The following is a 27,442-nucleotide window of genomic DNA, read 5'->3' as shown; positions in this document are numbered from 1 at the left end:
TGTGAAAAGCATTTATTATGGCAGGGATTAATGTTTTATAGATAGGTTTGGCAGCCAAACATTTTTGTTGTTAGATTTTTTTAATACTCATGCTTTAGAATCAAGTTATGACATGGCACCCCTTCACAATGATGTGGGATTATTTTCGTCTATTATAATTTCACATGTAACATGTCACTTTCTCCTTTTCCTGGAAAAATCCAGTAGGTTGATTGACAGTAACAGATTTCTGAGCGGGGTTTCATTACAGGGGTGGGCTAGTGGCCAATCAGGTGTTGCGGTTATTTTAGAATCTGCATGCCATATCTAGAGAGGGTCTGTCAGTGATTGGCAGAGGCTCAACAGAACTACCTCCAGTTTTTTTTTCTGACCATATACATCTTAAGGAAACTCAATATGCAAATGAAGTAGGCCCCCAACGTATGTCCCTCTCTTGCTGAATCCCACTTGTCCTGGAGGCTTATAGGCTCCAGAGCAGTGGCCTGTAGTCAGCGGGAAAGCGTTATGTGGATTTGTAGTTAAGGGATTGCCAGTGACTCTTGGAACTTGGAGGTGACTAACAATGTCTTCTCCTGAATCCAAAGCACGAATGATAGGCCTCTTGAGGCCTCTCAAGGATGTAACAGTGACAGCGGGAGAGACTGCAACCTTTGACTGCGAACTGTCTTATGAGGGCATACCTGTGGAATGGTTCCTTGGGGGTACAAAGCTGGAACCAAGTGACAGAGTAAGTGTGCATGTTGTCCTGGATAAATGCATGTGTTTTGTGGTTTTGGGGGAAAAGCGCTTCCTTATTGTGTAAGCAATAATTGAATCATACCTGAATTAATCAATTCAAGATGGTCGCTCTGACCCTTTAGGTGATACACCGCTAATAGTATAGGATACCTATTTAACGACTGAAAGACAATTATGATTATTTTTTCTGCATATTGCATTATAGTTCTTTACATTTGTGAGTTAAATGCTCTCCTCATATAAGGACCTGGCGGATCAGGATACCAGTTGAGCATTTGATCCGTGTTTTGAGATAACACACAGGGGTATTCTGCTCTGCAAGCGTTCCTCTGGTTATTTTTAACTGCTTCAACTTCAAGACTCTATGTGCAGTGGCAGGTGGCAAGAGGCCTTTTTACAGACATAGCTTGTATATACATGTAGCAATGTATGCATGTGTTGTGTTTAAAGCATTTAAATGTGTTTTCCATGTCATTTGCAATGCGTGTCAGTTAGATCTTCAGTAATGGCCTATTTTGTGTGTGTTATGAAGCAAATGGCTTTGGTAAAAGGCCGTACATTTAGGTGACGACAAGATGTGCTTGTATTCCTGATATGTTTGTATGATAACTTGATTCTTAGTACACATGAACCCTAATTTTACCAGTTGTGTTTAGATATTTTGATTTCAGTGTATGTATTTTCCAGCTACTGCGTTGTATTCGGAAAAGCTCATATTATTATTATTTTATTTGGTTAGTATTGTGCGATTATTATCACATAAACACATTATAATGTTGTTTAACAGAACTAAATGTATTTAATATTTAGAAATGGTAATGAACAATAAAAAAATTACAAGATTTTGCTGCAGAATGCTTGAATTGAGGATTTAAGACTGTTATGTTACTTTGTAAAAAAATAAATAAAACTTTTATTTTTAGTTTTATTTCTATTGATAGATTAAGGTGGATGTTAGTTGTAAACAAATCATATACAACAGTTTTCAATCTTTTCATTCATCTTAGATAATTTAGCCTTATTTGAAGTTGCACAAGCCAGATGTAGGAGTGTATAAATTGTCTCCCATGGAACATATTTGAGGCAGTAGAGGTGTGAAATTGAGAACAGTTCCTAGTCCTCAGCTGCTGACGTCTATTGCAGAGGGGCAGTAAATAGCCTCCCTCACCCTTGACACGGCAAGGGGGACTGATTTATCAATCGGTTTGATTCTCACAGGTGGTAACCCGAGCAGAAGGCAGAACTCACACGCTGATCCTTAGGGATGTGAAGCTGACAGAAGCAGGAGAAGTAAAACTCACTGCAAAGGACTTCTTGACACAAGCTCAACTCATTGTAAATGGTGGGTGTCATTTGTTCACTATGAAATGTAGATTAACTGTAATTGCACCCTCTTTACTAACAAGCAGCACATGTATTTTTTTAATCGTCCTGACGTGCAAACATTCAGGGGTACATGTAAGTAAATGTCTATCTATGATCTAGCTCAGGTGCTTCTCAATAACACAAAACATTCTTGAACCTGTGTAAGAAAGTGTCTTTCGCTGTTTCAAATAAAGATATAATAAGCCTGTCTTAAAATATTAGCACTGGAAAGTATAACTTTGTTAAAAACAGTAAATTGTAAAAATAAAAAATACATTAATTTTCTGTACAGAGCCTCCAGTTGAATTTACCAAACCTCTGGAGGACCAGACTGTGGAAGAGGAAGCCACTGCTGAACTAGAGTGCGAAGTCTCCAAAGAGAAAGCAGAGGTCAGGTGGTTTAGAGATGGACAAGAAATTCGCAAAACCAAGAAGTATGATATGGTTGCTGATGGTCGTAAGAGAAAACTTGTTATCCATGACTGCACACTTGATGACTCAAAGACATATACCTGTGATGCTAAACAGTTCAAGACTTCAGCTTTCTTAAATGTTGAACGTAAGTCAACCAGAATGAAAAAAAAAAAAATCAAATTGTACTTGTAATGAAAAAATAAAGCACTGAATTTGGTTACCTTGATTTGATTTTCAGCTCCGCATGTTGAGTTCACAAAGCCACTCCATGATGTTGAGGTCAAAGAGAAGGAATCTGCCAGATTTGAATGTGAAGTGTCTCGTGAAAGTGCAAAGGTTGGTTGTCTAATATTCAATTAAGTTTTTTTTTTACCTTAAGCCTTTTATTCATCTCTATTCAACTGATATACATCTTATTTTATCAGTGTAATTCATAAGTTAAATGTTAGATATTCTGTTATGTAATGAATTTATCGATATATTCCATTGTCCGTTTTGCATAGGTTCGCTGGTTCAAAGATGGCAATGAAATCAGAAAAGGCAAAAAATATGAGATGATTTCTGAAGGGGTAAAACGTATTCTCATCATAAGCAAGTCTGTCTTTGATGACGAAGCAGAATATGAATGTGATGCCAGGACCTCCAAGTCTTCTGGAATGCTGACAGTTGTTGGTAAGTTATCCTCTTTATTTGTAGTCTAAAAGGAATGAAACAGCTTACTTTGAAAGGTAGACTGATTTGCTTGATTTTTCTTACAACAGAGGAGGAGACTAGATTCACAAAGAACTTGGCTAATGTTGAAGGCACTGAAACCGACAGTGTTAAACTGATTTGTGAGGTCTCCAAGCCCAGTGCGGAGGTTTCATGGTACAAGGGTGACCAAGAGTTGCCTGAAGTTGGTAGATATGAGCATATTGCAGATGGAAAAAAGAGAATCCTCATTATTAAGGGCCTCCGTATGGATGATGCTGGAGAATACCACTGCAAACTTCCGTCCTCACAGACCACAGGGAACTTGAAGATTAATGGTGAGACTTTGTCTTGTCCCTGAAAATGTACTTTATATTTTTTACTTATAAACTGCATTCCTTGTTTCTATAAACATGCTTCATACATGTGATTGCCATTTTTTTCTTAACCGTTTAGAACTTGCCGCTGAGTTCATTGCCAGGCCTCAAAACCAGGAAGTGGTTGAAGGTGAAAAGGCACAATTTGTGTGCTCAGTCTCCAAAGACACATATGAAGTGAAATGGCTCAAAGGAGATAAGGAACTTCAGTCAGATGACAAATATGACATTATTTCTGAGGGCAAAAAGAGAGTTCTTGTTATCAAAAATTGTGAACTCAAGGATGAGGGAGGATTTGTAGTCCTAATTGGAACCACAAGAGCCTCAGCTGATTTGATCGTGCTTGGTATGTACCGCATGTTGCGTTTTTCTCTTTATTTTTCTTTTGAGAAAGGCTGACAGAAATACGAAAATTATGATGTTTTGTTGTGTTATATTACAGAAAAGCTCAGGATTGTCACTCCTCTCAGAGACATAAAGGCAAATGAAGGACAAGAAACTGTCCTCAATTGTGAAGTTAACACTGAGAATGCAAAGGCAAAATGGCTGAAGAATAATGAGACATTATTTGAAAGTAGCAAGTTCATGATGGCCCAGAAGGACAATGTGTTCTCTCTGAGGATCAAAGACACCAACAAATCAGATGAGGGCAACTACTCCATTACACTGACCAACCAGCGTGGTGAAAATGCAAATAGCTCTGCCAACCTTACTGTGCAAGGTATGACACATACACGGATGTCCTTTATTTTTTATAGTTAATAGTTTTTTAGTTTTTTGACTTTGAGCGTGAGAATCCATTTTAAGTTGCAAAACTATTGACTTGGGCTCCAAATTAGAGACTCATGAACAAAAGTCTATATGTCTGCTAGGAAAATATTTTCTATGAATACTGCAACTGTGTTTATATAAAAGGCAATCTCTCATGAACCATCTGCCAAAAAAATAAAAAATAAAATAATAATAATAAATCCCATTGAGTGGGTATTTAGTGGATTGCTTACAATTATTTAGAAACAGTAGAGGGGTTTTAATGTTTAAAAGCTGACATTTGTTTTTTACAAGTAGTAAAACATTATTTTAAAGGATTTAACTATTATAAAATATATTTAAAATAAAATAACATACTTATATAGTCATATTTCTTATAAATATGACATTAATTGTTGTGCTAAAGACTTTATACAACTAACCTGCATCATATAGTGACATTTTAAGTAAATTTATTTCAGACTTAGGCTCAATCCCAATTCACCCCTTGGCCCTAGTCCTCCGTTTTGCACGTTCAAGGTGTCCCGATTCTTGTTGATCGAGGGGTAGGGCTACATAGCCCTCGAAATGGAGATTTTTCTGAGGCACACCCCAAACGGAGGGCTACGAGAGAGTTTACAGAATGCATGGTAAATCACCGGCGAGATGGCTTCGCAAACGGTTAAACATTTAAATTTAGCACCAGATGATACCACCATGCACTTTATTTACTCTTATAATAACCCTATAGTCAATTAAATTAAGAAATTGTATAATAAATTACCTTTCCGAATCAGAAAATACATACATTTGGAGGAAGGAATGTTATAATCATCATGTTTCCTCAAAGTTAAGAGGAGCTGCGCTGATTGTCAGTCGTTGTCATGGAGAAATCCATCGCCGACGACTGATGACATATCGGGTTCATGAAGGGTTGTTCCATTTCATATGTAGCTCTGTTTTAAGGGCCAAGGTGTACACTCGAATATAAGGGGTAGGACCAAGGGGTGAATTGGGATTGAGCCTTAGACTTTGTTGCAAAATCACATGCCAAGTTAACTTACCATACTCCTTAATTTCCACAGAGGAAGATCTTAGAATCATTGTTCCTCCTGAGGATGTTGACACACAGGAGAAAAAGACCATCAGCTTCTCATGCAAAGTGAACAGACCAAATGTGATAGTCCAATGGATGAAGGCAGGTCAGGAAATCAGTCTTAGCAAGAGAATTCAATATCGTGTGGACAAGGACAAGCACACCCTGACCATTAAGGAATGCAGCCTTGCAGACGAAGGTGAATACACTGTAGTTGCTGGTGCTGCTAAGGCATCGGCAGAACTGATCATCAGTGAGGCACCCACTGATTTCAGCACTCAGCTCAGCGACCAAACCATCACAGAGTTTGAGGATGCTGAGTTCACTTGTGAACTTTCCAAAGAGAAGGCTGAAATCAAATGGTACAGAGATGGCAGGGAGATCAGAGAAGGACCCAGGTAAGATGCATTCTGAGGGTTTTTGTTAAGGGCATTTTTGTTGGGTTGAGGATGTTTAATATGCATTTTATGTTCATTTTTAAGATTCCAATTTGAGAGAGATGGCAAAACATGCAGACTGCGTATAAAGGAGTGCAGACCAGATGACGAGTGTGAATATGCCTGTGGAGTGGATGACAAGAGAACCAGAGCCCGTCTTTTTGTTGAGGGTAAGTTTGTTTCAGTGTCCATCAAAAACCTGAAAATATCACAGAATTTCCAGGCGTATAATAGTCATGGAAATGAGTGAAATCTTAATTGTTATTTATGACGTTTTCACCTCTTTAGAAACCCCTGTGGAGATTGTCAGACCACCCACAGATGTGTTTGAGCCCCCAGGCTCAGATATTGTGTATGAAGTTGAGCTCAACAAAGACAGAGTTGAGGTCAAATGGCTGAGGAACAACATGACCATTGTCCAAGGTGATAAGTACCAGATGATGAGCGAGGGTAAGATTCACAGGCTTCAAGTGTGTGAAATTAGGCCACGTGATCAAGGCGAGTACAGATGCATTGCCAAGGACAAAGATGCCAGAGCCAAGCTTGAGCTTGCTGGTAAGACATTACATATTTTAAATTATATGTTTTACAATCAAAGCACAATCACATTCAATGCATGTTCACAAAGCCCTGGTGTTTCTCTACAGCCAAACCAACAATTAAAACCTTGGATCAAGACCTGGTGACAGATGCTGGAAAGCCATTTGTAATGGCAGTTCCTTACAATGCTTACCCACGTGCTGAGGCTGAGTGGTTCTACAGTGAAATCAGTCTGCCAAAAGACAATATTCACACTTCAATCGACAGGACAGAGTACAGGCTTAAGGACCCTAAGAAGTCAGAGGAAGGCTCCTATAAAATCATCATCCAGAACAAACATGGAAAAGGAGAGGCTTTCATAAACCTAAAAGTTATTGGTAAGTTATTTTCATGTTTTTAGTAATATATCCCAATATTGTATTGTTTCAAAATATTGCTCTTTTCGCAGATGTCCCTGGGCCTGTGAAGAACCTTCATGTTGTTGACACTGCTGACGGTGAGGTCAGCATTTCTTGGGAAGAGCCTGAGAGTGATGGTGGCAGCAAGATCTTGGCTTATGTGGTTGAGAGACGTGATATCAAACGTAAGACCTGGACTATGGCCACGGACCATGCCGATAGCACAGAGTACTGTGTAACTGGCTTGCAGAGAGACTCCAAGTACCTCTTCCGTGTCTGTGCACGCAACCGAGTCGGAAGTGGACCCAATGTTGAGACAGATAAAGCTGTTCAAGCCAAGAATAAGTTTGGTAAGTCAAGAACATCCGAAAGTCAAGTTTTTGTGCACCCTATAGCCAATGATTCTCAATTTGTTTTTTTAATTGTACACACTTCAGATGTTCCTGATCCACCACAGAAAGTTATTGTTGGAAATGTCAACAAGTTTAGTGCCACCGTCTCTTGGGAGCCACCACTGTTCGATGGTGGATCTGAGATCACATCATACATTATTGAGCTACGCGATAGAACTTCTGTGTCCTGGGCTCCGGTCATGGTGACCAAACCACATGAACGCACAGCTATCATTAATGATGTTATTGAGAACAAAGAATACATCTTCCGCATTAAGGCTGAGAACAAGGCTGGAATTGGCAAACCAAGTGCTGCCACTAACCCAGTGAAGATCATGGACCCTATCGGTTTGCAAAATCCCAAATATCATTATTTTAGCACAGATGAAAGCTTTCACATGTGATATATGTATTCAATGTTTTGATTCACAGAGAGACCAAGCCCTCCAATGAATTTGACACACTCTGAACAGACCAAGGATTCCTGTCTGTTGACATGGGAGACTCCCTTAAAAAATGGAGGCACAGCGATCACTGGCTACATCATTGAGAGATGTGAAGAAGGCACAGACAAGTGGCTCAGATGCAATGCTAGGCTTTGCCAGGACCTGTTGTACAGGGTAAGTGTCCTAGCTTTTCAATCTTTGCCAAAGACCAACCAGTTTAATGCTATTTAAGCATGGGAAACATCATTTATGGGACAGTTAATGTTAGACTTTGAATTTAGCTATCAATTTTGAGATCAGTATCTCCCCTATTCTAATGTCTTGTTTGCCTGAAATAGTGAACTACCTCCTTGTGAATTGACTTTCCTTGAAAGAGATTTTGTCTTTGATTATTGTAGTGCTTCTTAGTATGTTACAAAATGCTTGTGATTGAATAATTTCCACAGATGTCAGGCCTGAAATTTGGAAAAAAATACAGCTATAGAGTACTTGCTGAGAATGCGGCCGGGCAGTCTGACCCCTCAAACATTATTGGACCTGTGTTGGCAGATGATCCACACTGTAAGTGATTTCACCCTACAGAACTCTTTGATATATTTGAATCTTCAAGCCAAATCAAAATACTTACTACATGATTTGCTTCTCTTGACACAGTTGCACCCACTCTGGACTTGAGTGGATTTAAGGATGGTCTGGAGGTCATTGTCCCTAACCCTCTTGCAATTCGTGTCCCCATCACTGGGTACCCGGTGCCCACAGCAAAGTGGACGTACGGTGAAAATGTGCTAACGGCTGGTGAACGTGTGTCTATGGTTACAAAGTCAACCTTCACAGAGCTCATTATAACCCCAAGTGTGCGTCCTGACAAAGGCACATACTCTTTGATGCTGGAAAATGATGTGACCAGTGTCTCAGGAGAGATTGAAGTTAATGTCATTGGTGCGCACAATATTTGACCATAGGCATTCATACATCAATTTACAATTCAGAAAGGAAAAAGTAAAGAGTTATACTTTTTTATCCTGCAGCATCTCCAAGTGCACCAAAAGACTTAAAGGTTGCAGAAGTGACCAGAAAGCATGTTCACCTGATGTGGGAGGCACCAGATCATGATGGAGGCAGTCCAATCACCGGCTACCAGGTTGAAAAGCGTGAGGTCTCCAGAAAGACCTGGGTGAAGGTATAAACATTAACATATCTTTGACCATTAATTTCCGTGAACTGTTTTGCGAACTCACAGTGATCTGTTTCCTTGTGCTTATTTAATTTTAGGTGATGTCAGGTTTGCAAGACCAGGAATACACAGTCACAGATGTTGTTGAGGGAAAGGAGTACTTGTTCAGAGTTATTGCCTGTAACAAATGTGGCCCTGGAGAACCCGCCTATATTGATGAGCCAGTGAATGTGTCTTCACCTGCAAGTGGGTTTCAATCCTAATAAGATATTAGTCAGTGTTAAATATTCACAATGTCAAAAGTATGAAATGCCCCATAAATTCATGTATTGGTGCGTGTGATTCACAGCTGTACCAGACCCACCAGAAAACCTTAAATGGCGAGACAAGTCTGCTAGCAAGATCTTCTTGTCATGGGAGCCTCCCAAATGGGATGGTGGAACTGCAATTAGAGGTTATATTGTTGACAAGTGCCAACGTGGCACTGACAAGTGGGAGCCATGTGGAGATCCATTGCCTGAGCTTAAGTGAGTGATCATTTCAGATTTCCTTTTTTTGTAAACTGAATTGAGGTGCATACTTGCAAAAGTGAAACTGAATTAACTCTACAAACAGGTTTGAAGTGACTGGTCTCATTGAAGGACAGTGGTATGCTTATCGTGTGAGGGCTTTGAACAAACTGGGTGCCAGTAGGCCTTGCAAGGCGACAGATGAGATCTTGGCGGTTGATCCTAAAGGTACTTTATTAGATTATGCTTTCACATTCTGAGACATTATGACATTATGATTGAGGTTAAGCTCAATGTTTGCCACTTTATTACCACTTTCACAGAGCCTCCAGAGATTCAACTAGATGCAAAGCTGTTGGCTGGCCTGACTGCTAAAGCTGGCACTAAGATTGAACTTCCTGCTGACATCACTGGCAAACCAGAGCCTAAAGTCAAATGGACCAAGGCTGACCTTGTCCTGAAGCCAGATGACAGAATCACAATTGATACCAAACCTGGCCACTCAACACTGTCCATTGCTAAGACCAAGCGGGATGATACAGCTACATACATTATTGAGGCAGTCAACAGCAGTGGCCGTGCAACTGCAACTGTTGATGTAAACATTCTAGGTAGTATGACGACCCAAAAAAAAAAAAAGATATTAAGATTATAAGATTATTTCCATTATATTAATATCTAATGCTACCTCCATTTAGATAAACCTGGTCCACCAGCTGCCTTTGATATCTCTGAAATCACCAATGAGTCGTGTTTGTTGGCCTGGAATCCTCCAAGAGATGATGGTGGCTCAAAGGTGACAAACTATATTGTTGAGAGGAGAGCTGCAGAGAGTGAACTTTGGTACAAGTTGTCCTCCACTGTGAAGCAAACCACCTACAAAGCCACCAAACTTGTGGCTTTCAAGGAGTATGTATTTAGGGTTTATGCTGAAAATCAGTTTGGCGTTGGTCCCCCAGCAGAACATGCCCCAATAATTGCCAGATATCCATTTGGTATGTTATTTAATGCTGCCTCAACAATTCAACACACATTTTGGCTAGCTTTTTAGCTGAATATTAATTAATATATATGTTCACTATATCTTAGAAACCCCTGGTCCCCCATATAAATTGGAGCCATCTGACATTGCAAAGGATGCGGTAACTCTGTCCTGGTATGAGCCTGATGATGATGGTGGAAGTCCTATTACTGGATACTGGGTAGAGAGATATGAGCCTGACCATGACAAATGGATTAGATGCAACAAGCTACCTATTAGGGACACAAACTTTAGGTATGTATGGATGTCATTTCACTCTAGTATGCCATTGTTGTATGTTATAAACTTGTTTGTTTGTATGTCTGAAATACAAATTTGCTTGCAGGGTAAAAGGCCTGCCCACAAGAAAGAAGTACAAGTTCCGTGTTTTGGCAGAGAATCTTGCTGGGCCTGGCAAACCAAGCAAAGAGACAGACCAGATTTTGATTAAAGATCCAATTGGTAGGATTAACATTTGATTGATATACTACTTTTCCTATTTCATCTACACAATTTCATACTGTTTGATGTGAAATTTGCTTTTAGATCCTCCATGGGCTCCTGGTAAGCCCACTGTTAAAGATGTGGCCAAAACATCTGCCTTCCTGCAATGGACAAAACCTGAGCATGACGGTGGTGCAAAGATTGAGTCTTACACCGTTGAGCTCCTCAAGAGCGGAACTGACGAGTGGGTGCGTGTAGCTGATGGTATCCCCTCTCTTGAGCACTTCCTGAGAGGATTGATGGAGAAGCAAGAGTACTCATTCCGTGTCAAAGCTGTCAACGCAGCAGGCGAGAGTGAACCTAGTGAACCAAGCGATCCAGTGCTCTGCAAGGAGAGACTCAGTAAGTCACACTGTTAATATAAGAATTCTGTCTTCATTTATTTATCCTCATGCAGTTCCAAACCTATATGACTTCTGGGGACCATAAAAGAAGAAATTATGAATAATGTAGTTGATTACTCTTTTTCATGCAATTTCAGTAAATGGGGAGATTACATACTTCAAAAAGGACACAAAGGGATCATAAATGTCTTACACAAATAGTCCATATTATGCGTGTACTAGTCTTCTGAAGGCATGTAACAGTTGTGTGAACTGTCTGTTCCTCATAAAAAAGTTATCATATGGCATCAAAAGCCGTTTTCTGGTGTTTTATTGTTATTTTGGAGCTTAAAAGCACCAATCGCTATTAACTCCTCATTATTTACAAAAAAGTAATAATAGGCTGGATATTCTTGACATTCTTAATATTATTCTTTTATGGAAAGATGGAAAGTCATACTGGTTTGGAAAAGATTGGGAGTGAGTAAATGATGGTGAACTTTTAAGTTTAGGTAGAATTAACCATTTCTCTAACATTTAAACATTCAAGTGCATACAACATTTTCTAATGATGATCCTCCTGTAGATCCTCCATCGCCACCAAGATGGCTTGAAGTAGTGACCACTACCAGGAACAGCGCTGAACTAAAATGGACAGCACCTGAGAGAGATGGTGGCTCTCCAATCACAAACTACATTGTTGAGAAGAGAGATGTCAGACGGAAAGGCTGGCAGGCTGTGGACACCACTGTGAAGGAGCTGAAGTACACTGTCACCCCATTAAATGAAGGGGTTCTCTATGTGTTCCGTGTTGCTGCTGAGAATGCAGTTGGACCCAGTGAATTTTGTGAACTTGCAGACTCTGTTCTTGCCAAGGATACTTTCAGTGCGTATTTAGTCCTCCTTATTGCTTATTTCATCCTTTTGATTTGTTGATATTTAGTACTGAATTTGTTTCACTTATGCTTTTCTTCTTCACAGATTCCCCTGGACCGCCATATAATCTGACCATTACAGGTGTCTCAAAGACTCATGTTGACCTGAAATGGGATGCACCTAAGAATGATGGTGGAAGACCTGTCTTGAGGTAGTTACGTACTGTACATATGGCCATTGTAGCAGTTTATTGTTATTTTAACATTTAGCAGTTTTTATTTTAGAATTCTTCATATACTATTATAGTGTTTATTCATATTTTGAATTGAGCTTTATTTTATATTTTCAATGTTTATTTTTAATTGTTTACTGAATGAGTTTTATTGTTATTTTATTTCAGATCTTTTTCAGTTTTAGTCATTTTAGTACTTCAACTTATTTTATTTAATTTTAAGTTAGTTGCCATAGCAACATTTCTAATTTTATTTTTTTTTCCATAAATTTACATGCATTTTTTATATTTTTATTTTATTTCAGCATTTATCTCAAGTTAAATTACTTTTTTTATGACCCTTGAATGCAAAGCTGACCAATGCAGATAGTTACCAGATTACAGCATGTCACTTTTTAGACATTGTCACGCAAATTTAGCATGTTCAATCAGCAAAAACTAGCTCTGACAGACAGCAACAGACTCCGGCAGGGTTAACACACTGATCCGACAAAACCCGGCAAAGCATCTGTTGTCTGTCTGTGTGGTGTGACTTAAAGTCCTCCAGTTAATATATCTCAAAGCATACAAATTCCTTAATTTTTTGTGTTCCAAATATCCATCTTTCCTAGATATGTCATTGAGAAGAAGGAGAAACTTGGAACCCGGTGGGTGAAATCTGGAAAGACTTCAGGTCCTGACTGCCATTACAGAGTGACTGATGTGATTGAGGGGACTGAAGTCCAGTTCCAGGTCTCTGCTGAGAACGAGGCTGGAGTTGGTCACCCAAGTGAACCCACTGATATTGTGGTCATTGAGGACCCGACAGGTATTTCCAGTTTTTCCAGTCTCACAAATTCAGAATACTAGTAAACGCACAATATGGAATATTTTCATGAGACAAAAAAGTGGGCTAAAAAATTGGTTTAATATATTTGATTTGAGATGTAATCCATAATGAAACCATTTTTTTTTATCTTGCCAGGCCCACCATCACCACCCCAGGAATTGCATGTCACAGAAGCAGCCAGAGACCATCTTTGTATTGCCTGGAAGGCACCAGATAAGACCGGAGGAAGTCCCATTATTGGCTACCATATTGAGCTCTGTGAGGCTGGAACTGAGAAATGGATGAGAGTCAACTCTCGTCCTGTCAAAGAGTTAAAATACAGAGCAGGGGATGAAGAGGGCATTGTTCCTGAGAAGCAGTATACCTTCAGAGTCCGTGCTGTCAATTCTATTGGTGCCAGTGAGCCCTCTGACATTTCTGAGAACGTATATGCCAAAGATTCTGACTGTAAGAGTTTATTGTTATTATTTTTTTAAATAAAATTTTAAATGATCATTTGTTACCATTTTAATGTAAGGATAACTGATTGCCCTATTACTTTTATCATTGCAGGTAGCCCAACCCTTGACTTCCAGACCAAAGACCTTGTTGTTGTAGAAGGTGAAAAGATGCACCTACCTATTCCATTTAAAGCTGTGCCGTCACCTAAGATTACATGGCACAAAGATGGAAATGAACTGAAGGCTGATGACAGAACCTTCTTTAGAGCTGAGTACACATCCTGCCATCTGGAAATTCCAAGCTGCCTACACGCTGATGCTGGCCAATACAAAGTTACCTTGGAGAACAGAAATGGTTCAGCAAGTGGAACACTCAACGTCAAAGTTATTGGTATGTCTTTGAGTTCTACTGCTAGTTTAACTGCTTTATTTGAATATTTGATCTGTTAACAACTGATTTATGCTAACATAAAATTATATTTTAAACTAATGCCATTGTTTGTTTTTTTTTAACAAACATTAGGTCTTCCTGGAGTGTGTAAAGAAATTGTTGCTAGTGAAATTACCAAGAGCACCTGCAAGATATCCTGGGATCCTCCAGACTATGACGGTGGTACCCCCATTCTCCACTATGTGTTGCAACGCAGAGAAGCAGGAAGGAGAACCTATGTCAATGTTATGTCTGGGGAAAACAAAGTGAGCTGGCCGGTTAAGGATCTCATTCAAAATGGGGAGTATTACTTCCGTGTCAGAGCTGTCAACAAGATTGGTGGTGGTGAATTCATTGAGCTTCGTAATCCTGTAATTGCTGAGGATCAGAAGCGTAAGTAGTGACATTCATTGAACGGATTTGGATTTACCTTTCATTTTGAATGATATTTTTATTATTTTTTTTTTTCCAAATACAGAACGTCCTGATCCTCCAGTCGATGTGGAAACACACAACCCAACTGCTGAGAGTGTGACCCTTACATGGAAGCCTCCCATGTATGATGGTGGAAGCAAAATTATGGGTTACATTCTTGAGAAGATGATGAAAGGGGAAGATCAATTTAAGAGATGTAATGACTTCCTTGTGCCAGTGTTGTCCTATACTGTTAAGGGATTGACAGAAGGAAAACAATATCAGTTCCGTGTGAGTGCCGAAAATGCAGCTGGTGTCAGTGATCCTTCACGCAGCTCACCTTTTGTCAAAGCCTCTGATGCAATTGGTATGAACTTAAACTTTTGTTACTTGTCAAATCATAACGGTTTTTTTTCAAATGTGAAGTCCCTCTGATGCAAGCTATTGGTACAGTATATGTAAGCATTTTTTGTTATTCTGCTTCCAGATCGTCCAAAAGTATTCCTTAGCGGTAGTCTACAATCAGGCTTGTCTGTGAGACGAGGTGAAGAGATCCGATTGGATGCCAACATCTCTGGATTTCCTTACCCACAAATTACATGGATGAGAAACAATTCAACCATTTGGCCAGAGCCACTGAAGAAGAGACCAGAAAGGCCCATTAAAAAGAAGAAAGAGAAAGAAAAAGAAAAGGAGGAAAAGAAAGAGGCAGATGCCGAAAAGAAAGAGGTAGATGCCGAAAAGAAAGAGGTAGATGCCGAAAAGAAAGAGGCAGATGCAGAAAAGAAGGTGGAAGACAAAGAGGCCAAGGAGGAGGACAAGGCAAAGAAGGAAGAAGAAAAGGAGAAAGAAAAAGAAAAGGAGGTGGAGGAACCGGAGGAACCTGAAGAAGCATACCACCCAAGCTTAAATGAACGTCTTACCATTGAATCCAAGAGGAAGGGTGAATCCTTTATTATCGTAAAAGATACTATCAGAGGTGATCATGGTGTTTTCACCATAAAAGTGGAAAATGATCATGGTGTTGCCTCTGCCACCTGTGAAGTTAATGTCCTTGGTGAGTTGACATAAATATTCTAAAGATTCTTTTTGTCTCAGTAATCTTTAATCAAAACATGATAATGTACTCTTCATCTAAGAAGATAAAGCATGACTTTCCTTTTTTGCTGATGTCACCTACCCCACACAAGCTATTGGATAATGTATTCAATACTCAAATAGCTAATTAGGCATTGTTCAAGTAAATTTTTTTGGTCTGGTATACCACATTGGTATGGAAACAAATTAAGTTGAAACCGACTTTAATAATGAAACTTTACAAGAAACATATGCACCCTTTTCCACCTTGAATATTTTGGGAAAAGAATGGAACGTTCATTTTTACACTTATATATTTCAGATAATCCTGGACCTCCAGTCAATTTCAAATTCGAAGAGGTAAGGAAGACCTCAATCCTCTGTAAGTGGGATCCTCCTCTGGATGATGGTGGTTCTGAAGTCATTAACTACATATTAGAGCGAAAAGATAACTCCAAGGCTGAGCTTGGGTGGATCACTGTAACATCAATCCTTAGAGGTTGTAAATTTCTAGTGCCCAAACTTATTGAGGGCAAGGAGTACCTCTTCCGCGTCACTGCCGAGAACAAGTATGGTCCTGGAACCCCATTCATCTCCAAACCTGTCATTGCAAAGAATCCATTTGGTATTATGAATTTCCATTGTTTGTTTGATCACATAATTTGCATTATTGTTTTTCACAGTGGATCTAACAGTTAAATACGCCTTTGTCAATTCAGATCCTCCAGAGGCGCCGGAGAAACCTGAAATTAAGGATGTTACAGCCAGCAGTATGCGTGTTACCTGGATAGAACCCAATGACAATGGCAGCCCCATTGAGGGATATTGGGTAGAGAAACGAGAAATTAACAGCACACACTGGGCGAGAGTCAATCGCACCATGGTTCCTGATTTGGAAATAAATGTAGAGGGCCTTTTAGAGGGTCTGACATATATTTTCAGAGTCAGCGCGGAAAATGTAGCTGGACCTGGAAAGTTCAGTCCCCCATCAGAACCAAAAACAGCACAGGCACAAATCAGTAAGTTGGTAACATTAAAACTGACTATATAAACCATGAAAATATCGGAATTACCTTTAATTTCAATTTAGAATGTAATATTTATTATATAACAATTATTTTTTCAGTGCCCCCGGGTCCACCAATTCCAAGAGTTGTTGACACCTCAGACTTTTCAATTGATGTTGAATGGGATCCTCCCGCAGACGATGGTGGCGCAGACATCTTTGGTTATCATGTTGACAAAGTTGTTGCTGGTACCAAGGACTGGTCGCGAGCCACAGAGAGGCCATGGAAGAACCGCACATTTACAGTGTATGGAGTGAGAGAAGGCGCAAAATACATTGTCCGTGTTGTTGCAGTCAATTGTGCTGGTGAAGGACAACCAGGTTTTACAGATGGAGTCATTGTGAGAAACCCTGCAGGTATAAAAATAATACTAATGCTAATTATCGTAGGCTATTGTTTAATTGTTAAGCAATTAAAGTGTTCCAAGATAAACAGCTAGTTGTGTTTCTTTGCCAAAACAGAGGTTCCTGTCATCGAACTTGATATCTCTGTTAAAAATGGCGTTGTCGTTAGAGCTGGAGAGATGCTGAGAATTCCAGCACATGTGACTGGCAGACCTTTTCCATTTTTGAAATGGACAAAGGATGATGCAGCATTAGAAAAAGATCGTATGGAGGTAGAAGAAGCTGGACCGCTCAGCACTGTTGTCATTAAAACCACAAAGAGAAGTGATCATGGCAAATACCAAATCCAAGCAGCAAATCCAAGTGGCATTAAGTCTGCATGGACCAGAGTTGAAGTTATGGGTACGAATTTTTCAATTGTAATATGGATTCAAAGTGTACACTCATTTTCATTACAGCATGCATAACACACAGTTGACAACATTTAAAATCTCTCTGCAGATGTTCCTGGACCAGTTCTTGACCTGAAACCTGTTGTGGTTACAAGAAAGCTAATGATGCTGAATTGGTCAGATCCTGATGATGATGGTGGTAGTGATGTGACAGGGTTTATCATTGAAAGGAGGGAACCAAAGATGCACACATGGAGACAACCCATTGATACTCCTTCCTCCAAATGTGAGATTGTAGGTATTATTGAGGGACAGGAGTACATTTTCCGTGTTGTGGCTAAGAACAAGTATGGATGTGGACCTCCAGTCGATCTTGGACCAATCCGTGCTGTGGATCCTCAAGGTAAACCTGACATACACAATGCTTTTACTATTAGAACATCCAACTCTCACTGTTCTTGTGTATTTATTGTCATATGTTTTTTTTTTAAACCAGGTCCACCAACTTCTCCTGAAAAGTTCCACTATATTGAAAGGACCAAGTCCTCTGTTACTATTGAATGGAGACCACCGCGTAATGATGGTGGTAGTCCAATCATTGGCTACATCATTGAGAAAAAGCGACAAGATGAACCAGCCTTTCAGCGTGTCAACCCAGAGCTGATCACTGCTCAAATTTTGACAGTTGAAAACCTTGATGAGTTGCATTTGTATGAGTTCCGTGCAAAGGCTGTCAATGCACTTGGTGAAAGTGAGCCTTCAATTACCATGACTGTTGTAATTCAGGATGATGAAGGTTTGTCCAATTCTAGTTTAACATCACTGTTCTTGAGCATAGACATTTCATCTGTTTTTTTGATGACATACATTTCATCTGTCTTTTGATAATTCTAGTGGCACCAACTCTGCATATGCTAAAGCACTTCAAGGGTGATTTGATCCGAGTAAGGAAAAACGAACCTATTGAGATGCCTGCTGAAGCCACAGGCCTACCAATGCCAAAGATTGAATGGCTGAAGGATGATGTTGTTATTGACACGGGCTCTGAGAAACTCCTGATAGAAACCAAAGAGATTGACAGAGTGACATCTCATACAAAACTCTCCATCCCTGCTGTTACGAGATTGGACAAGGGCACATACACTGTTATTGCCTCAAATCGTTTGGGATCACCCAGTCATTCCATCACAGTGGAAGTGTTGGGTAAGTTATCCTTACATTAAAATAAAAAAGTATTGGACACTTTCACTTAATACTGTTTTTAACAAAATGTCAAACCAAGTGGCATCATGCTGAGGTGATTTTAGTGGATGTTTGGAGTCAGATCTCCTTAAGTTCACACAGTTGAATATCACATTAACTATGGAAATCATCTACTTATGTTTGACAACCAAAAGGTGCCTAATACCCTTGTCTTGATTTATATATATAAATAAATCTCTTATATAAAAAAAATTGTTGTGAAATGTTTTGTCTGCTTTTTTTATATGATGCAATGGCAACCAGTATGTCACAGCTTAAGTTTACAAAGTATGTTTATTTGGCATATTCTTTATGATTTATAATTATCTCTTTTTTCATAGATCGCCCAACACCACCAAGGAATATTGCTGTTTCAAATATCAAAGCAGAGTCTTGCAACCTTACCTGGGATGCCCCATTGGATATTGGTGGCAGTGAGCTTACCAACTACATTGTTGAGATGAAAGACCTTAATGTTGAAGATCCTGAAAAGGCTGAGTGGGTGCAGGTTACTAAGTCCATTATTGAGAAGCGATATGGGGTAAGCAAAACTATTATTTCATAGCATTTGTGTAGGTAGTCATTCAAAATGTTTCAAACAAGAGCATTGTTTATATATTAGACATATATATATATATATATATATATATATATATATATATATAAAACATATATATTTGGAAAATTTGCTGAAATAATGATATCATCTTGTTTTCTAATTTTTTTTTGCAGGCATGGAACCTGCAAACTGGTGGCAACTATAAATTTAGGGTCAAAGCTGAGAATAAGTATGGAATAAGTGAGGCCTGTGAAACCGAAGAGGTTCAGATTAAGGATCCTTTTGCTCTGCCTGGCCCACCTGAGAAGGTCACTATCACTGAGCACTCTAAGACCCATATGGTACTGACATGGGAACCACCTATTGACAGTGGTGGTTCTATGATTACTGGCTACTGGCTTGAGAAGCGTGAAAAAGGCACTTCCTATTGGTCTCGTGTGAATAAGACACTGGTGTCAAAACGTGGCATGAAAGGCTGGGAATACCAGGTTACCCGTCTCATAGAGGGAACAGAGTATGAATTCCGTGCAATGGCTTGCAATTCTGCTGGTATTGGACCACCTAGTGCCATTTCTGAATCTGCTGTTGCCGATGATCCATTGAGTAAGAACATAAATGAAATGCATTTGTATTTTTGATAGATTTCAAATGAATGTTGTTTTTTTTAACATATTTAATGTTTGTTTGTTTTGTGTGTGTGTGTGTGTTTACAGCTCCACCTAGCATGCCAGCAGCTCCTGAGATTAGTGACAAAACCAAACATAGTGTCACTCTTGCGTGGACCCCACCAGCTAAAGATGGTGGTCGCCCCATCAAAGGTTACATCATTGAGATCCAGGATGAAGGAACTTCTGAGTGGGCCAGGATTAATGATGCTGAAAATCCGCATCCTTCTACTGAGTTCACAATTCCAAACCTCCCAGCACTTAAGAAATACAGATTCAGAATCATTGCAGTCAATGAAATTGGCGAGTCTGAACCAAGCCCCAGAACCACTGAAGTTCGCATAGAGGACATTCAAAGTAAAATCTTTTGTACTAAATACAAATTAACTTCCTCAAGAGTCACAATATTTATTTTTGCATGACCTTATGCATTCTCTTAATTCTACAGCTGGACCAAAGATCTTCATGGATATCAGTGCTCATGATCTTCTGTGTATCCGTGCTGGTTCTCCATTTAAGATTCCTGCTACCATCACAGGGCGTCCTGCTCCCAAAGTTACATGGGAGTTTGATGGCAAAGCAAAGACAGAAAAGAAGGATCGTCTTCATATCTTACCAGTGGATTCACAGGTAATACTTTTTCTCTAATTTTAGACACAAATACAATTTTCTTCTTAATATAAGACTGATGTTTATTGGTGATTTTCTTGGGGATTAGGTTGAATCAACTGACACTACCTCAGTTGTTACAATTCCTGTCAGTTTGAGAACCCATTCTGGCAGGTACACAATTACAGCAAAGAATAAATCAGGACAGAAGCATGTCAATGTCAGAGTAAATGTGCTTGGTGAGTTTGCTACTTGCTATTTTAATATTTTAAAGACTTAATCAAAAATAACATTGTGCTATGAAGTAAATTGATATTTTCTTTCCAGATGTTCCTGGAGCACCCAAAGAGCTCAAAGTTACTGATATCACCAGAACCACAATGAGACTCATTTGGAAGCTGCCAGATAATGATGGTGGAGAGAGAATCAAAAGTTATTTTATTGAGAAGAAGGCTGTCAATGGAAAGGCTTGGACAGTTGTCAACGCTACTTGTGCCAGCATGGCCTTTGTCGTGCCTAACCTCCTTGAGGGACAGGACTACTTATTCCGTGTTCGTGCTGAGAATCGCCTTGGCTTTGGACCATTTACTGAGACCACAGAACCTGTTAGGGCAAGGGATCCTATCTGTAAGTTGGTTAGCCCAGAATTTTGAGAAGCATCGCATACCTCTAAATTGTTTTCTAATTAATTTCTGATTCATCTTATTTTCTTTTAATGTCAAGATCCTCCTGATCCTCCAACCAAGGTGAAAATTAACCTTGTTACAAAGAACACTGTTACCCTGTCATGGGTTCCTCCTAAGAATGATGGTGGAGCACCAGTAAAGCATTACATCATTGAGAGGTTGAGCTGGGATACCAGTGGTCCACAGAAAGAGACTTGGAAACAATGCAACAAGAGAGATGTTGAAGAGACTACCTTTATCATTGAAGAGCTTAAAGAAGGTGGTGAATATGAGTTTCGTGTTAAAGCTGTAAATGAAGCTGGTGCAAGCAGACCCTCTGTTACTGCCGGACCAATCGTCATTAAGGACCAGACATGTGAGTTGAAGATCATGTCTTTTTTTTGATAAAGTTTCTTGAAATATGACACTTAGTTATTTGCTAACATTTATTTTTTTTAAATGTAGGTGCTCCAAGTATTGACCTCAGAGAAGCTTTAGAAGGTGCTGAAGGATATGATGTCACCATTGTTGCCAGGATACAAGGCTGTCCATTCCCATCTCTTGTCTGGCACAAGGCTCCCCAGGATAAGCCTGATGACAAAGCTGCTGTACAGTATGACAAACATGTCAATAAACTTGTTTCTGATGAGAAATGCACCCTGTTGATTCAGCAGTCAAAGAGAGATGACAGCGCAATATACACTCTGACAGCCACCAACAGTTTGGGCACAGCCACCAAGAGCATCAAGCTTAGCATTTTGGGTAAGTCCTTGAATTCCATGATTTAATTTTCTCCTACAATAATTTGGAATGATTCATCCATTTGAAAGATAAAAAATAATAATATGCTAATCTTGTGTCCTTAGGACGTCCTGGTGTACCTGTAGGACCAATTAAGATTGGGGAGATTTTCGCTGAAAGGATTGGTCTCTCCTGGAATATACCCTTAGATGATGGCGGTTCCAAGATTACAAACTATGTTGTTGAAAAGCGTGAGGAAAACAGAAAAACATGGGTCCATGTCTCTAGTGATCCAAAGGAATGCCAATACACAGTGCAAAGGCTAACAGAGGGCCATGAGTATGAGTTCCGTGTTATGGCTCAGAATAAATATGGAATTGGACCACCCTTGTACAGTGAACCTGAAAAAGCACGAAACCTCTTCAGTAAGTTTCATATAATTGGAATCTCTAAGTCCAGCTGTTTTTGATTCCCATGACCTCCAAATATGATGATCTCTATGCGAGGGACCACCTTACTAAAATATGTACATAAATTAGGACGCATAATTCAAATTAAGCAAATTGGCTTTTATATCGTCATTATACTAAAGGAGAATATTCAAATGTTATCTGGAACATATTTACTATGCATTAATTTGTCAGTGTATGTTGATATCTAGTGATTTTTTTTTGTGCATAACTTAAAGTACAAGTAAGATGAATGATCTCATGATTTTTAGTGTTTTAAGTCTTTTAAAAACAGAATGAAACATTGACAAGGTAAAATTCAGTAAAAGCTAAAAGGGTTTTAAATGTATTAAATATACCATTCAAACTCGGATCCTTGCAAAATGAATGTATTGTTTAAATTTCTTATTTTACTCCATTTTCCCTCAATAGCTGTGCCTGGCCAATGTGAGAAGCCAACTGTTACAGATGTTTCAATTGAATCTATGACCGTCGAATGGGATGAGCCAGAATATGATGGTGGCTCTCCAGTAACTGGCTATTGGTTAGAGCGTAAGGAAACTACAAGCAAGCGTTGGACAAGAGTAAATCGTGAACCTATCAGAATCAGGACTCTAGGAGTTTCCCATATTGTAACTGGCCTTATGGAGGGTGCTATCTACCAGTTCCGTGTTATTGCAATTAATGCAGCTGGTTGCGGCCCTCCTAGTGTTCCTTCTGATCCTGTTCCATGTAGAGACCCCATAGGTATGTCAGGATTTTCTAGTTTTCTTCATTTTATTTTTTTACTTTTGCATTTTGGTGGGCCTTTCATCTTTACTGATTCATGCATCTATTATACATCATTTGTATTTTTTTTCTCAACAGCACCTCCAGGACCTCCAACACCAAAAGTAACAGACTGTACCAAGTCAACTGTTGATCTTGAATGGATTCCTCCACTTGTTGATGGTGGATCTAAAATCACAGGCTATTTTGTAGAGTACAAAGAAGAAGGGCAAGAGGAATGGGAGAAGGTATGTGACACACACACACACACACACACACACACACACATATATATATATATATATAGACCATTTCAAAAGATGTAAACAACACTGGTCCAGAAGCACTTCCTGTTTCAGTTTGTAACTGTTTTCTTTATTTCAAATGTAAAGAAAACATCTTAAAGATGTTTGTTTAACTTTTTGATTCAGTTTTAAATGTTCTGTTGGTTGTATTTTATCCCAGCTTTTATGTAGTGTTAAAAAACTGAAACAGGAAGTGCTTCTGGACCAGTGTTGTTTACATCTTGTGAAATGGTCTATATATACACAGTATATATAATGTTTTTACTTTTTTATCTTAGGTTAAAGACAAGGAAATCAGAGGCACCAAGTTTGTTGTTCCTGGACTTAAAGAGCTTGGACTCTACAGATTTAGAGTGAGAGCTGTAAATTCTGCAGGTGTGGGAGAACCTGGTGAGGTTTCTGATGTGATTGAAGTCAAGGACAGGACAAGTAAGCATTAGTTCAGATTTTAGATTTCTTTCCTGTCTTCTGTTTTCTGTATTTATTTACTTTATATTTAATTTACCATATATTTTAGTTCCCCCTGAAGTAGACCTGGATGCAACTGTCAAGGAAAAGATTGTTGTTCATGCTGGTGGAGTTATCCGCATCCTGGCCTATGTGTCAGGAAAGCCTGCTCCAGAGATCATTTGGAACAGAGACGATGGTGATTTACCAAAGGAGGCTGCTGTTGAGACCACTTCTATAAGTTCAGCTTTGGTTATCAAAAGTTGCAGGAGACAACACCAGGGCATTTATACGCTGACTGCTAAGAATGCAGGTGGAGAGAGGAAGAAAGCGATTATTGTTGAAGTATTGGGTGAGTGTTTTTTTTATATATATACATATATATCTTAATTCTGAAATGATTTCAATAAACTAATGAACACTGCTTGTTTTTTTCTCTTTACAGATGTCCCTGGCCCAGTGGGTCAGCCTTTCTCTGGTAAGAATCTCACCACTGACTCTTGTAAGTTGACATGGTACTCTCCTGAAGATGATGGTGGCTCAGCTATCACCAACTATATAATTGAGAAGAGAGAAGCTGACCGCAGAGGCTGGACTTCAGTGACATACACTGTCACAAGACATAATGCTGTTGTCCAGGGTCTTGTTGATGGCAAGGGTTACTACTTCAGAATCGCAGCTGAAAATATTATTGGAATGGGTCCCTTCACTGAGATTTCAGCTCCAGTCGTCATCAAGGATCCACTTGGTAAGCCTTGTTTTTGTTAATTTGTACATTTTTTACATGTCATTACATTTAATTACTTGTATGATGTCTCAAACATTTCTCACACAACTTCTTCAGCTGTACCTGAGCGTCCAGAGGATCTTGAGGTCACAGCCGTCACAAATGATTCAATCAGCATCGCATGGAGGCCTCCAAAGTATGATGGAGGTTCAGACATTACAAGCTATGTTCTTGAAGTTCGTCTTATCGGACAGGACAATTTCAATATTATTGCCACAGAGGATAAACTTTTGGATCGTAAATTCAGACATGTGGGTCTTAAAGAAGGATATTCTTATGAATTCCGAGTTAGTGCTGTCAATCAAATCGGTCAAGGCAAACCATCCTTCAGCACCAAACCAGTTACATGCAAAAAAGAGTTTGGTAAGTAATTGAATTACTGCACCTAATTGTTTTTTTTTATTTACTTATTTTTTGACTCTTTGATTTATTGTATACTATACTCTTTACTAGAACCACCAAACCTTGATCTTGAGTTCCGTGACAAGCTTGTTGTTCGCGTTGGGGAAACTTGCACTCTTCAAAGCAAATACACAGGCAAACCAGCACCAACAATTAAATGGTTCAAAAATGATGAGGAGCTTCAGGCAAATGAAGAATTCGCTCTTACCAGCACACCGAATAAATTAGGCTTGACTATTGCAAAAGCAAAACGTGATCACAGTGGAAAATACACTGTGCTTCTGGAGAACTCCATTGGCTCACGCAAGGGCATATGTACTGTTACTGTTGTTGGTAAGCTAATGTCTACTTTTTGTCAAGTAGATATTATATTTTTTATGTATTATTTTTTTTATCAATTTTACAATTATTTCTTTACAAACTTAATGATTAATCTTGTTTTATGAATTTTTCAGACCGTCCACAACCTCCAGAGGGTCCTGTTGTATTTGATGAGATTTACAGGAATTATATGGTCATTTCTTGGAATCCCCCATTGGATGATGGTGGAGCTGCTATTTCTAACTACACTGTTGAAAAGAGAGACACCAACAGGGATTTATGGATGCCTGTTACAGAATCTTGCACAAGGACATCATGCAGAGTTCCAAAACTAATTGAGGGAAGAGAGTACATCATTAGAATTTGTGCTCAAAATATTCATGGTATTAGTGATCCATTGCTATCTGCTGAAACAAAAGCAAAGGATATTTTCAGTAAGTAACAGATTCTGCAGTATAATACAATAGTCAATACATTATTTTAACAAGAATCTTTTAATGAATGGTCTAGAGTTTTACTCATGTTCTCAAATTTCTTACACCTGCAGAGGTTCCAGATGCACCACAAGCACCTGTGATAAAAGAAATCTATAAAGATACGGCTCTGATTTCGTGGATCCAGCCAGCTGATGGTGGCAAACCAATCACAAACTACATTGTTGAAAGAAAGGAGACCAAGGCCAATATGTGGACTAAAGCTGGAAAAGACCGCATTTACCCCAACACAGAATATTGGGTTCCTGATCTTCTCCAGGGATGTGAATATGAATTCCGTGTCACAGCAGAGAATGTAATTGGTGTTGGTGACCCCAGTCCACCTTCAAAGCCCATCTATGCCAACGATCCTATTGGTATGCATCCAATTATATTTTAAATAAAAAAAATTACAATTAACTATTTGTATTAATTAAAGTTAAAATAATAACCACTTTTTTCATGATTGTCTTGTTACAGTGATTCCAAGCCCACCTGTACTTCCAGTAGCAATTGACAAGACAAAAGAGTCTGTAACTCTTTCTTGGCAGCCACCAAAAGACTGTGGCAGAGGCAAAATCTTTGGCTATCTCCTTGAATATCAGAAAGCTGGTGATGAGGAATGGCTTCAAGTTAATCAGACACCCGACTCCTGCCAGGGCACTGTATTCAAGGTTATCAACCTTGAGGATGGTGCACTGTACAGATTTAAGGTGAAGGCAGTGAATGCTGCTGGCGAATCAGAGCCTGCATATGTCCCAGAGCCTGTTCGAGCACAAGACAGATTTGGTAATTTATGCGTATTCGGATATGTATGATATTAGTTAATAATTATGCATGTTATTGCATTTAAGAAAATGTGTGTAACAATATTAAATGCTATTTTTTTTTTTTTTGTCTATAGAGCCCCCAGAACTTCAACTGGATTTGGGCATGCCTCGTGAACTCAAAGCAATGGCCGGAACCCATATTGCTATTACTGCTGGAATCAAAGGAATGCCTTTCCCCAAAGTCACATGGAAGAAAAATGAATTAGATGTTCCTACAAGATCAGAGATTGAAACATCTGGAACAGCAACTAAACTAGAGATGCGTTATTGCACCCGTGCAGACTGTGGCGATTACACACTAACTGTTGAAAATCCAGCTGGATCAAAGACAGCCACATGCACCGTGCTTGTTCTTGGTAATTTTTTTTTATATTACAAAGACTATGTAAAATCAGAAATTGTACAATTTTAAATAATTTATAACAAATATATAATGTATAAGTAAACTAAAATGAAAATACTAGGGGTGTGACAATAAACCTAGCTCATGAGACAATACTACATTATATTGGGCTCACAAGAGCAATTCAAGATGATATTTTAACACTATTTTTAAGAAATCTTCAATGGCTGGAGAAATAGACTATTATTCAACTGAATCACAAAACGCAAAACATTTTTTAAGACTTTTGACTATTAATCGTCTTAATAATTGTAATATATGTCACTATTTCTAATTTCTTAGTATGAATTTTCCTATGTAATAAAAGACAGAATAATATAGGCACTGTAAAAGCTTTTGCCACAAGCTCAACTCCATCATGCTGATATTGCGAGACAGCTTTTCACCTCAATGAGAAAAATCTTCACTTTTTAATATAGCAAGATCTTGTGACTCGTCAAACCCCCTAGAAAATACCGTTCTATTCAGGCAAAGAGTTAAGTTGTTGTTGTTTTATGTGTT

At 39.0% G+C, this 27,442-nt stretch overlaps 1 protein-coding gene across 1 annotated transcript in view; it reads left to right on the top strand.

The window, feature by feature from the left end:
• The window catches only part of ttn.2 (titin, tandem duplicate 2), a 161,554-nt gene that overhangs the window by 74,573 nt on the left and 59,539 nt on the right, over positions 1–27,442 (top strand). Inside the window, 61 exon segments of the mRNA XM_089133368.1 lie at positions 585–727; positions 1,957–2,080; positions 2,396–2,662; positions 2,756–2,853; positions 3,021–3,189; positions 3,279–3,545; positions 3,664–3,930; positions 4,027–4,305; positions 5,420–5,828; positions 5,913–6,037; positions 6,156–6,422; positions 6,515–6,784; positions 6,856–7,155; positions 7,243–7,545; positions 7,630–7,817; positions 8,090–8,204; positions 8,298–8,582; positions 8,672–8,823; positions 8,916–9,063; positions 9,167–9,344; positions 9,433–9,554; positions 9,650–9,937; positions 10,025–10,321; positions 10,416–10,602; positions 10,694–10,809; positions 10,894–11,193; positions 11,761–12,060; positions 12,156–12,261; positions 12,894–13,090; positions 13,247–13,558; positions 13,664–13,942; positions 14,075–14,374; positions 14,460–14,762; positions 14,883–15,452; positions 15,795–16,097; positions 16,192–16,491; positions 16,599–16,895; positions 17,001–17,285; positions 17,385–17,678; positions 17,772–18,071; positions 18,170–18,478; positions 18,859–19,058; positions 19,250–19,679; positions 19,790–20,098; positions 20,190–20,371; positions 20,460–20,589; positions 20,678–20,977; positions 21,074–21,391; positions 21,481–21,777; positions 21,882–22,181; positions 22,638–22,952; positions 23,073–23,221; positions 23,557–23,707; positions 23,796–24,077; positions 24,171–24,473; positions 24,570–24,875; positions 24,966–25,247; positions 25,370–25,669; positions 25,783–26,085; positions 26,189–26,497; positions 26,613–26,894. Coding sequence (XP_088989494.1) covers positions 585–727; positions 1,957–2,080; positions 2,396–2,662; positions 2,756–2,853; positions 3,021–3,189; positions 3,279–3,545; positions 3,664–3,930; positions 4,027–4,305; positions 5,420–5,828; positions 5,913–6,037; positions 6,156–6,422; positions 6,515–6,784; positions 6,856–7,155; positions 7,243–7,545; positions 7,630–7,817; positions 8,090–8,204; positions 8,298–8,582; positions 8,672–8,823; positions 8,916–9,063; positions 9,167–9,344; positions 9,433–9,554; positions 9,650–9,937; positions 10,025–10,321; positions 10,416–10,602; positions 10,694–10,809; positions 10,894–11,193; positions 11,761–12,060; positions 12,156–12,261; positions 12,894–13,090; positions 13,247–13,558; positions 13,664–13,942; positions 14,075–14,374; positions 14,460–14,762; positions 14,883–15,452; positions 15,795–16,097; positions 16,192–16,491; positions 16,599–16,895; positions 17,001–17,285; positions 17,385–17,678; positions 17,772–18,071; positions 18,170–18,478; positions 18,859–19,058; positions 19,250–19,679; positions 19,790–20,098; positions 20,190–20,371; positions 20,460–20,589; positions 20,678–20,977; positions 21,074–21,391; positions 21,481–21,777; positions 21,882–22,181; positions 22,638–22,952; positions 23,073–23,221; positions 23,557–23,707; positions 23,796–24,077; positions 24,171–24,473; positions 24,570–24,875; positions 24,966–25,247; positions 25,370–25,669; positions 25,783–26,085; positions 26,189–26,497; positions 26,613–26,894 — 15,567 coding nt within the window.

This window comes from Pimephales promelas, chromosome 7, assembly GCF_988280905.1.
Source record: "Pimephales promelas chromosome 7, fPimPro1.hap1.1, whole genome shotgun sequence".
Taxonomy (NCBI): domain Eukaryota; kingdom Metazoa; phylum Chordata; class Actinopteri; order Cypriniformes; family Leuciscidae; genus Pimephales; species Pimephales promelas.
This window is presented reverse-complemented; position numbering and strand designations above follow the sequence as displayed.